The following is a 12,819-nucleotide window of genomic DNA, read 5'->3' as shown; positions in this document are numbered from 1 at the left end:
ATTTATGAAGTATATTTGACAAACACTCATTCAGAAAGTTTGTGATTGTAATGATAAGATTGTCCAAATTTTATTACTTTCCCTAGATATTTAAAAAAAATATTGTTGGGTGCACCAACAAATAGGCTCTTAGATATAAACTCTGCTCAGTAAATTACACAAATACACTGATGATCAAAGCACCGACAACTTAATGAATGTTTGTTAAACAGGATATAAACGTAATATACCAAATAGGAATTAAAGTTTTTAGTAGCGAAGCTACTCTATAATTCACTTTGTCCGTCAGTCAGTCCGTCAGTCAGTCAGTCCGTAACGCTATGGGGGAAATGAGATTTACTCAGCTCCTATAAAAGATAGAATGCTGAAATTTTTTGACAACATTCCTATTAATAAAGAGCACAATTAACTATAAAACATCAATGGCGGTCGGACCGCTTTTTAGCAGGTTTTAGGCTATTTTTGTATTTTTCACATTTTTCTCCATCTTTGGTGTTTATGGTCCGATTTCCAAAATTTTTTCAGTTATAGAAATCAATATTAAATTTCCTGTATTTTAAAGAAAACAACTATGACGGTCAGACTACCTTTAAACAGGTTTTAGGCTATTTTTGTATTTTTCAGATTTTTCTCCATATCTTTGGTGTTTATGGTCCGATTTCCAAAAAATTTTCAGTTATAGATATCAAAATTAAATTTCCTGTCGTTTAAAGAAAACAACCATGACAGTCAGACTGCCTTTATGCAGGTTTTTGGCTATTTTTAATTTTTTCCTTATTTTTCCATTTCTCTTATGTACATGACCGATTTTCCAAATTTGGTAAGTTAAGGAGATAAAAATTAAATTTCCTGTCGTTTTAAGAAAACATCCGTATTCCCATCCATGAATTTTTTGGCTTCGCTACTTATGGATGTTGTCATCCTTGTTTCTTTTAGATCTAATGTACATGCATTCTTCATATACATACATATTTATTATGTATGTTATTCTGTTTGTACTATCATATTCTCTCCATTTGCCCTTTATAATAGTTAGTTATGTATTTTAAACATATTTGCTAGTATTGATATAAAGTCATTTTTGATTATCCAAAACATTTTTACTAACTTTGATAAACATTTTGCTGTGATGGCTAAAATTTATGCTCGTAATCCAAAAATGAGATTTTGTTAAGCTGATTGTGTTTGCTCTCTTGTCTAATCTTTATAGAAGAAGAAAGAGTTTACTAAACAGTTAACCACACTTATACATCTGCAAAATAAAATAACACACAAGGATAAAAACCTCAAAAGAATAGAGTTATATAAAATATATATGATTTATATGAAGTTTGTTGCAGGATTTAATTGAGGGTTGCAGATCTTTTGATTGAGGTCAATTATATAAAGAAACACATAACAAAACCTTTAGTAGAAATTAAACAAACACAAAATTAGAGGTAATAAAAGGCCAATTCTGATTTTCTAAATACTGAAAAATGCTTGATTATTTAGAAGTTATTATACAACTTTTTTGTTACCAATCTAAATACATTTAATGATTTCATAACAAAGTTCATACAGATCTTAATTAGAGAACAATCAGTGGAGGTTTAGCTGTGTAAATTATAAATGCATGCCAAACTTCAAAGTTAAGGTTTCATTATGATGCACATAAACTTATATCAAATTTAATTACTTTATTTCTTATTCATGGTGTAATTAAATTATGAATTGTTATTGTTATTATTTGTTTGAATTAGTCAATACTATTATTTTGCAAGAGACAAGAATATATTTTGTTCATGATTTGTTCCCTAGTGATCTCTGACACTTTTTGGTCAGATTAGAATGTTATGTCACTTATTGCCATGTTTACATCTGACACAATAAGACTCCATGTTACTAAAATGTCAGATAAGACAAGATATGAATAATACTCAGATTTTTATCTGACATTTTAAAATTTAAGTACCAAACTAAAGTTTTATTTTTATCCGGCACTAAATTTAATTTACTTTAACGATAGCATATAAGGAAGCAAACCTTAAGAAAAAATAATTTCAAAAGATACCTAAAATCATGAAATTAAACTACAAGCATAAAACTATATAATAAGGTAAATTGTCTATTTATGTAAATTGTACATAACTGCCCAGATAAAAAAAAATGAGAAAAGGAAATAGCAGAATGCATTTCTTTATGCCTTTATGCATTAGATTGACAATGAAAATATATGTGTACCTCACTCAGAGTGAATATCATAAAGATTTTCTAAGTGAGTGGTTTCAGAGTTGTCAACAGAAAATACATTTTGCTTACTTAAAGTCTTTCACATGTGACTATATCCGTCTTGTTTTGCTTAAAGTTACAGAAATTTACATCAGCCTATTTAACATTATTATTTTGTTTTGGTATTAAAAAATGTATAGATATGGTTATTTTAGAGGGAAGTCAAAAGAATAGATTAGGGTGCCCAAAAATTGTGTAAATAATTAAAACATAATTCAATCATTTAAACTGTAATTTCTGGTTAAATATTTTGAATGTGACACCCATGATTAAAGATTCCGTTGAAGAGTAGCTTATAGTGGTAAGGGTGTGTGAGAGAGAGATACAGAAAGAGATGGAAAGAGGAGAGGCTATATGCAATTTGTCAGATTTGTATGTGTTTATTAAGATGCTTGAAAAGTACAAATCTAAATAATATTTAACAAGAATTTAAGCCATTCTTGTTTATAGGGACATTTTCTTCAGTTTTCCCATCAAAGTGCTCAGTTGAGCATAGGAGAAATAAAATTACCCTGAACCTTCTTTTCAATTTGTTTTTAATTAGAGGGGGGGGGGGTGTTGTTAGTGCTCACTCTAAGGTTGACATTTTACACTTTAATGAGATTTTTTTTTAAAAACTACCTAGGACGTATATAAGGCTTTCATGAAATAGAGAATTTAATGGGTTTGGTCATCATAGAGATCGTGACAAAAAAACCTACTGCTTTATATTATGATGGCTATAATATTGACCAATATTTACATGAAGTAATTTAGATTAAGAATTATTTTATATATTATTTTATACTTTATCTCCACGCCACAACTGTAAAAATATTTTGTCATAATATATTTATATATTGTGTATTTGCAATAAACAAAGGGGTATAAATATAATAATAAATATACTTTATTTTACAATTCAGATAAAGTGCATTTAGGTAAACACTTAGCCAGAAAATATATAGGTTTATGTACTCATATATGAAATATTACAATTACAATTCATAAAAGGGAAAATTAATATTATGAATATTACATTAGCTCTCTGCATTATTAGATACGATGCTACTTTATTATTAAAAATGGCTGTCCGTCTGTAAGAAAGGGGTAAATGAGAATCTCGCACGATAGATTCAGATTCACTTCATAACTTTGTTGGTCAAAGGATTTCTTTATGACACTGATTAACTGTTCTCTAACTCACTTTATCCATTATTGTGCTTCGCTAGGAATGATGTCATTCTTGTTTGAATAGAAATAATGCAATGCTTATATTCAGAAAATAAATTTAATTGGTCATTAAAGTTCTGGTCCTCAGAGTTGTACATGTCCTTGTGTAGAAACATGAATATAAACATGATGTTTTAATCAATAAATTATACTTTTAAAGCCTTCAAATTTGAAGTCTTAGATTTAAGAATTGAACCTCTTGCAAAGTACTATTACTTAAAAAACAAAATTAAAGTGTAATTAAATTTGAAAATTGTTTTCATATTTTTGAGTCAGGTTTCTGTACCTCAACAATAACTAATCCTGAAGTTATCTACTGCCCATTCATTAATCCATTTAATTTGTAAAGTTTCTACCTTTATTTAATGTGCATGCAATTTACTGAGCTTATTTTTTTATCTATACATCTCTTTGTACACAACAAGTTAAACCTTCTTTGCATCGGTGGTTTCCTTCATATTGCCTATGGACCATGAATTAACTTGAGAAAAAAAGGTTAGGTTAAGTATGGGTTAGAAGAGCCCCGAAGGGAGGGTACTTCCTAGGGATATGTATCTTTATCTTTGCAACTCTTTTTATAGAATAATTTTGTCTTTAATTCAATTAATCTGTCCATGTAACTTTCTATCTACATATCTATCAATTAATCTAAAATGTGCAAGGTTGCATCCTGTATTTTCTATGCATACAATTATAGAGACACTAAATATTTGTCCAGGAATTGAGGAACAAGGAAAAATAGCATAAAACCTGTTCCAGACCAATCTGACAATTGACAGGGGAGTGTGCGAAGATAATCTTAATTTGTTTATATCTACCTTATTTATATTTTTGAAACCAAAATCGAGAAGAAATACAAACAACAAGAGGGATGTTAACCCTTTTAACCTCCTTGGCTGTATTGGGAAGGTGCATGTAGGGGTGTAGACCCTTGTTAGAGATAGGGGTGTAATGGGATGTAGACGACTGAACACCTTAGGGGGTATTCACCGCTCCCCTGAATTTTGATCGGGAGGTTGATACAACCCCAAATCTCCAAGCCTCTAGATGGGAACATACTTTTTAGAATCTTGTACCTACGACTTTACCCCTGTATGGGATAAAATTATAGGACAAATAGAATTGAGAATTTATAAAGAGAATGCATCGTGTTAATTTTATCAGTTTTAATGTTTATTTATAAATGTAAAACATTTATTAATTATCTTTACTGTGCATTGTTAAATAATTAAAATAAAACAAGGATGACAACATCCATAAAAGCGAAGCACTGAAACGGTAGGACAAACGGACATTAACACTTGTATAGTGTCAGAACTGAATAATCATAATATAAATGTATAAGAGTCAAAGCAAAAATGTAAGTAAATTTGTTGAAAAACTGCTTGATACAGGATAATGTTTATGGACATACTTACATTTTCAGGACTTGATTATAGAGTTGCATCTCTTATTACATTATACTTTGTTGTCCCAGGAATCAATATACCAAAAATCAGATCAATCCGATTATTAGATCACATAAAAGTTTGTTGTTAAAAAAGTTAAAAAATCAGCATGTTTAAAATGGACGTACGGACATTTTGGTAATGATTATAGAGTTGCTACGCTTTCTTAATCGTACCTTACTACTAAAGGAATCACCATGCAAAATTTGAAATCGATAGGACAATTCTAACATGCCTAAATTAACGAAAAAAGCTATCCGTTACGGACGGACGTTCGGACGTTCGGACCGACCCTAATTATAGAAAAGCTTCGCTTTTAAAAATTGAGGGGGGAGGGGTTAAATAACTGTATGTTCTCTGGTTGGGGGTCCTGTGCCAACTTTTAACTGGGTCTTTAAATATCAACCAATAGCGTTGGAAATATTAACACAGCTTGTTTGCTACAAAAGAGTAGAAAGCAATTTGCCAATTCTGTCTCACTAAGTGACCCTAATTTTTTTAAGAATCCATCTTTGGTAGTTGTCTGGGTTATACATCTATATTTTTACATTTATTGTTAAATGAATCTACAGTTTAAGCATATAATATCTGTGTATGTTAATAGCATATTTTAATAAATAAACAGGAGGATAGAAAAACACAAGAATAAATAACAAATGGTTATATTGATGATTTACAAAATAAATAGGTTGATATAAATGGTTAACTCAAAATTGTAAATTTTGAATATTTATTAAGAGATTTCAAATGTTTTATTTACTCTCTTTAAATAGATTATTAGAAAGATAAGTAGATAGTTAAAAAATAAGTTAGATAGAAAGATAAATGGAAAGAGAGTTGTATCCAGTTTCAATGCAAATCCAATGAATTTAGATGAATATATTAAACAACTTTCTAAAATTAGATACAACAATAGAAATAGAAGAGTAGAAGAATATTCTGAACCCTTTTTTCGTCAAATCTAAGAGAGAACATTCCTAGCAGACAAAAGTATTGTCTACTTTCGACTCAAGCTGATGTGGATTCTTAAAAAATGATAGACTCGCTATTCGATAGTGAGGCAAAATTATTTTTGTGAAAAATCATTTAAAAGCACATTAAAAATCTACAAAAATTAAACAAAATCATATGTTAATAACCCTCTTAAGATTTTATTTCATTTTTGTAAATTTTTTTATTCGATTTTGGAGGATTTTTCACAAAAATAATTTTGCCTCACCAGCGAGTTGCCAGCCTAACTTTTATTTTAAGAATCCAACTTTGTTTCAAGCTTTCAAATTGTAAACGAAATTTTTGGGCAATTAATTCTGATTCCGCAAAGCTTTCTACTAAGAAAATATACTGTTAACAGCTGACTTTTATGTATGTATGAAATGAAAAAAAACATGCCTTCGTAGGAAAATGTGTACATAATTTCAACCAATGAGATCCAATGTAAATTCCGATGCGATTCTCCTATTGGCTCAATCAGACATTCCCTCTCTTTCTTAGTACCTTTATTGATACAACACACACACACCCATACACACCCACACACACACACACACAAACAAAAGTAAATAAACAAACAAACAATATTAGGGCAAATATACAGTACACAACATATTCAAATAAAATAAAGAACGTTTCATCTTGCATATTATCGTTTCCTTTTACCTTTTTGGTAAATTATGATTATTTTATTATATGTTTTGTTTGTAATGTGAGGTTATGAAGTTTGTAGTCCGAGTCTTTGGCCCCTCGGAGCTAAAATAAGTCTTAAATTTTACTACCCGCGAAAAGCTGTCTATAACACGATCCGGTATATAACTATTACTAATATTAAATTGTCAAAATAATTTTTGTTTAATTTCAGCATGCAACAAGACGTATCAACTAGAGGATGGATCAAGGGGACGGATAGCTGTTCCACGACCTAGGAAAATATTTTATTTTTCACACCGCCCTCAGCCCCGCCTCACTATATATGGCATTTACTATTTGTAAAGCTAGCGGCTGAGCTCCTAGCTTTTGCAAGCTCTGTATTCGAAGTAGTAAGGAAAGTTAAAAAATTGCCTAAAGACAAACTTAAATATAAGTATTTAATAGTATAATACCATCCAGGGAAGCTTCATGAAATAGAGATCATAATCGGTTCCGAAGTTATCGAAATCTTGGGCTAAAGGCAAAAAGATCCTTACTACTTCATATAATGGGATGTATTAAGAAAATCCCAGGGATAAGGGATGGGAAACGTAAGAAAATATTATTCCAGGCCTATTTTCCAACTAGGCCTAAAAAACTAGTTTCGGGATGACGCAGTAGTTAGATTTGAAAACTATGAACAATGATGAAATAGCTATTATATGAATGCAAAGAAAAAAAGTATAGAATAGAATTCAGGTAGTTGATTTCACCTATCATAAAATATAATAAAAACTTTTCAAAGAACCAATATGTTAGTGGCTTTAAGAAGAATCCCGTTATTACTTCGCCAACCTCCCCCCGCCCCCCATTTTAAAAAAAGTTTTTTTTGAGATGGTTAAATCTGATTTATTTTCAAACATTTTAAGGGGGGATCTACTTCACCCCAAAATTTGTATATAGAAATAAACACCGCTTTAGCTCCCCAGCTTTAATAAATAAATTAAGTAGAATTGAATAAGTACATGGGTAACATTCTATCAACTAATTGTTCCATAGCAAACATATAAATTAAGAATTTTAAAAAAAAATTTATTTTACGTTAAATATTAACAGAAAAGTTCAATTAAGTGTGCAATAATTTTTACCAAAATTAATGAAATTTTTTTTTAACAAAACACAGTACACTTTTATTTACATATTGAACTAGTTTTGTATTTGTGATCATTTAGATGGGTTATCAATTCCACATGAAATGTAACTTTTAAATTGTCTAAAGACATGAGTTTTTCACATTGTTCTAAAGTATAAAATGTTGAATCCTACTCAGTCTTCAAAAAACGATCTCTCAATTTATGTTTTGCTATATGGACATTTATTAATGTGTAAATTTAATAATAAGTTGATGTGATTGAACGTCATATATATTGTTGTCATTCTAATAGCAGAAAGTTTCCATTGTTGTCTTTCTAATAGCAGAAATTTATGTTTGCTTGAATTAATTTAGCCAATAATGAACTGGGGGACGCGTTTGTTATTAATTAATTGGTTAATGCTAAAAGCAAGTTTCAGGCTATTGGATATTGGCCTACAGCCAATGAGGAACTGGGGGAAATGAGTTGATTTTATAGGCAAAAAAGAAAAGTTGCCCCATCACTTTTAAAAGGAGGCTGAGACCTAATTTTCGGTCAGGTTTCCCATCCCTTATCCCTGGAAAATCCGTACTTTTATTTACTATTTTGAATTATTATTATAGCCATTGAAATTGGCTTTCCTTGAAAGTATTTTTGTGTTATTAAAAGTAAACTGTCTATACAAATTTATTAAGAGAAGATAAATATAAATATTTATTCCGCCAGGGGTGACAAACTGCCATTCTCCTGCTGGCTTGGATTCAACTCTCCTTCAGATACAATCATTCAGGTATTGTGTATACTTAATTATTTATAGACTAACGGATACGCCCCTAGAGGCCTATAGAGGCCCTTAAGGGGAGGTAGGGCGATATTTCTCTTGGGTGGGTGGTGGTACCTTTCCCATAAATAGAACCAGATTTCCATGTACTCTGATAAATTGATACTCACAGCTGGCTGAAACAACCACACCCCCCATCCTCCCCCTTTACTTCATCTTCTCCTCTCCTACTATATGAACGAACTAACCACTAAATGAGGTCTAAATAAGCAACTTAAATTGACGACAATTTCACCCTGTCAATAAATCCATGTATACTATATCCATTGATCTTTTACGGAAACCTCAAAAACTCAGTCTGACTGTCGCACTGTTATTTTTAACTAACAAAATTGCATTATTTCTATGAGATAATATAAATAAGAAAAATCAGGGGAAAAATCAATTTAAAACATATTCTATCATTTTAACAGATGCTGTGAGTATTGGTTTAAAAAATATGACGTAACAAAAAAATTAGCCAATGAGAGTCCACTACGCATGCCGCCATTGGTCAATAACGGCCTCTCATTGGCTAATTTTTTTTGTTACGTCATATTTTTTAAACCAATACTCACAGCATCATTTTAACACTAATTTTAACTTACAATTTAAATCAGTTTGACTTTAGCAAAGACTTTGTTATAATTAATGTCAATCATAGCATCTAAAACGTTTTAAAAAATAAGAAAACCAAAATTTAAGAACTAGTAAAGTAAACTGTTATGAAAATTATTAGTTCTAAACTTTTATATGATTCTTTTTGTGTTTTTCTAACCTGAAATTTGTTGTATTTGCATTAATTTTACAGAACAAACATTTTTCAAGTATATCTCTCTTCTCTTTCACTCATACCAGACATGAGAAAAAAACATATAAATGTAATAGTTTTCTATACAAATAGGCTATATCATTATTTTTAAAATTTTAGAGTCAAACTAATTTTAAAGGCACGGGGTTTGCGAGGTTTAAGGGTGGGAAAATACCTTCCTCGAAATGTTTATGGTTGCAAAAGTGAAAAAGTCATATGGATGACAATTTTTTTAGAATCATACCCCCTGAATTTGCAAAAACGAGAAGAAAGATAACCAATATAAAGATTTTCCATTTTTAACAATTTGGTACATTTGTATTTCAAATATTGAAATTTCACATAGCATTTCACTAAATCTGGTGGTGACACGTAGATTTTGTTAAAATGATTAGACAGAATTATATAACTTATTTCTGCTATATAATAAATGTATTACTTTTAAAATGTTTTATAATACAGTCCAATTTTATAAAGAGTGAGATTTTTGTTTGTTTGTCCGTTAAGATCTCATTAACGTTTGAGTTAGACATTTCGGATCATGGAAAGAAAACAAAGTCATTCCTAATTAGGACAGAAGTCACTGGAAATTGGTCTAAGGAAGGCTACTTATGTCCTTCATCTAACAAAATCTAACTAAAGGGAGGTGACTTATATCCTTTGTCTGACAAATTCTTACATTAGGAAGGCTGCTTATGTCCTTCATCTTGCAAAACTTAGCTTTTCTGTCCTTCACATAGCAAAACCTTACAAAACATAGCATTTCTGTCCTTCACATAGCAAATTCTTGCAAAACATAGCAAATTCTTGCAAAAAAAAGCATTTCTGTCCTTCACATAGCAAATTCTTACAAAACATAGCAAATTCTTGCAAAACATAGCAAACTCTTGCAAAACATAGCAAATTCTTGCAAAACATAGCAAATTCTTGCAAAACATAGCAAATTCTTGCAAAACATAGCAAATTCTTGCAAAACATAGCAAATTCTTGCAAAAAAAAGCATTTCTGTCCTTCACATAGCAAATTCTTACAAAACATAGCAAATTCTTGCAAAACATAGCAAACTCTTGCAAAACATAGCAAATTCTTGCAAAACATAGCAAATTCTTGCAAAACATAGCAAATTCTTGCAAAACATAGCAAATTCTTGCAAAACATAGCAAATTCTTGCAAAACATAGCAAATTCTTGCAAAACATAGCAAATTCTTGCAAAACTTAGCAAATTCTTGCAAAACATAGCAAATTCTTGCAAAACATAGCATTTCTGTCCTTCACATAGCAAATTCTTGCAAAACATAGCAAATTCTTGAAAAACATAGCAAATTCTTGCAAAACATAGCAAATTCTTGCAAAACATAGCAAATTCTTGCAAAACATAGCAAATTCTTGCAAAACATAACAAATAAGGGAAGCTACTTATGTCCTTCCTAGGAAGGTGACTTCTGTCCTAATTAAGGAATGACTTTGTTTTCTTTCCATGATCCGACATTTCTAACATTCATAGCTTCAAGGATGTTTTTACAATTCTTTTTATAATGTAAAGTTTAGGCATGGTTTTGAGCAAATTTTTTTCTGCAATCTCACCCCTTCAAATACATAATCCTTTATTAATGAAACTAACTTATAAGTAAAGTCTTTGTAAAAAAAATCTGAAATGTATGTAAATATGTTTGAAAGAGGTTATGTAAAAGGTTTTACATTCATTCTTATCATTCAAATCTATGGTCTCTAAAATTGTTTAACATTATTTAATACTTATATTTGCGGGAACTTTTGTTTAATGAAATCTTCAAATTTTTAACATTTACAAAACAGCCTGATTTATTGCATTAAGATCCATGTCAGATCTATATAGGAAATAAATGTCTATATATGAGCTTTAGTTTTCCAAGCGATAAATGTTTAAAACTCATAGTGCTCCAATAATCCGTAATAAACTCTCATTGACCAGAACGATAAGAACCATTATTTTACTGTATGAAGAATAAACTCTTTTTTTATTTCATGTTGCTATTTGAGTTGTATTGAAGTATTAAATTTTTATCCATAAAACAGAAAATTTAAATTTATAATATAGTAAAGAAAAGAAAACTTAGTTTTAAAATAATTTGATACTAGCGATATGTGCGTAATGTGGTTAGATATTGAACTAAAGTTTAACAGTTAACTAAACATTTTAACCCTTTCAGGACGATAATTTGAAATAAAAATATTAAGATCCTAAAATAGTTTAAAGAAAGAAATCGTCAGGGAGAAGAAGAAGAATAGGGTTAATAGACAGAATTCAGATAACCAAAAGAAAGTAAATAAAACATTGAATAAACCTAGCCAATAGCGAGTTAATTATATCGAGCCCAACTCTAGTATCCTATATTTTAGATTTTAAAAGTTCAAGTTTTATTTATTCGTTCCTTCCTGCGGACAATGGTTTCAGAAACATTGATTAATATTGTGTCTATTAGAGTAAAACAACCGTAAAGTAAAGAACCGTGTGCCGATTCTCAATTGTGTCTTTGAAAATCAACCAATAGTGTCGGGAATATTAACACAGCTAAGAAGAAGAAAAAAATTGCTAACAGTAAAGTTTGAATTAGATCTCAAAAACAGTTAATTTGAATACAGGCAAAAGCAGATTTCATGCCATTAGGTCAAAAACTTTAAGAAATAAAGATCAAGTTTTAGTTCAACAAAGACATAAACTTAAAGGGCTCTCAGGAATCTTGCCTTTAATTTTCAAAATTATTTTTGGGTAAAAATGTTTCAGCTTGATTAAATCACCAATAATCTCCTTTATCCTGCATAAATATCAATTCAAAGTTATCTTAAAATTGTATTTTACTCCCTTCCTCCTAGGTGTACATAAAAATCCACAGGAAAACGACAATAAATTTATGCACTAAATCTTATACAAATATTTCCAAGAAAGATACAAAATTTGTACAGAACTATCTTACTTTATCTAGGTATCTATTCTTAAAGTTTATTTAGTTAAACAACTGCATTTTTTTCTCTTTTTTATGGGTGTTCAAGCAATGATTAATGATTTTATTTAGTTCTTTTTTAATCCTTTAGCGAATATGATAATTGTGGGAATGATTAAACACCCTTCAATTGAACATTACATTTTCTATAGATTATCTAATATTTTAAGCAGTGAAGGTAATCTTACGTTTAGTACTCATCCGGTAGGTAGGTTGGTCTGTTTGTCTCAACTTCTCTTATTTTATTTTGTTTTCTTCTTTAATTTTCTTTTTATCCTTGAAGCTGCTTAAATTGCCTAAAAAATGACGTCATACAATACAGATGACAAATGGTAAAATGTATACTGGCCTATCATTGGTCATTTTTACTATATATCGTCATTTTTATTAGGCACTATAAGCTGCTTCTTTATCCCTATCTCCTTTCTCCACTACCTTTGACTGGAAACTAATATTATAAAACTTTAACATTAAAATAATCCTTAATTTATGGTTTTAGAGCACTTAAACATTACTACT

General features: G+C 29.9%; 2 protein-coding genes across 3 annotated transcripts in view; one reads left to right on the top strand and one right to left on the bottom strand.

Moving 5' to 3' along the window:
• Positions 1 to 12,819, bottom strand: part of LOC145329619 (uncharacterized) — a 330,978-nt gene that overhangs the window by 191,306 nt on the left and 126,853 nt on the right. The gene's annotated exons all lie outside the window — the stretch shown is intronic.
• LOC145330717 (uncharacterized) overlaps positions 1 to 12,819 on the top strand; it is a 90,922-nt gene that overhangs the window by 12,312 nt on the left and 65,791 nt on the right. The window contains exons 5-6 of the mRNA XM_080175383.1: positions 6,787 to 6,851; positions 8,415 to 8,477. Coding sequence (XP_080031509.1) covers positions 6,787 to 6,851; positions 8,415 to 8,477 — 128 coding nt within the window. The remainder of the gene's footprint in view (positions 1 to 6,786; positions 6,852 to 8,414; positions 8,478 to 12,819) is intronic.

This window comes from Acartia tonsa, chromosome 10, assembly GCF_053477335.1.
Source record: "Acartia tonsa isolate MP-2025a chromosome 10, ASM5347733v1, whole genome shotgun sequence".
In the NCBI taxonomy this organism is placed as follows: domain Eukaryota; kingdom Metazoa; phylum Arthropoda; class Copepoda; order Calanoida; family Acartiidae; genus Acartia; species Acartia tonsa.
The sequence above is the reverse complement of the archived record's forward strand: the minus strand, read 5'-3'. Positions and strand labels throughout refer to the sequence as shown.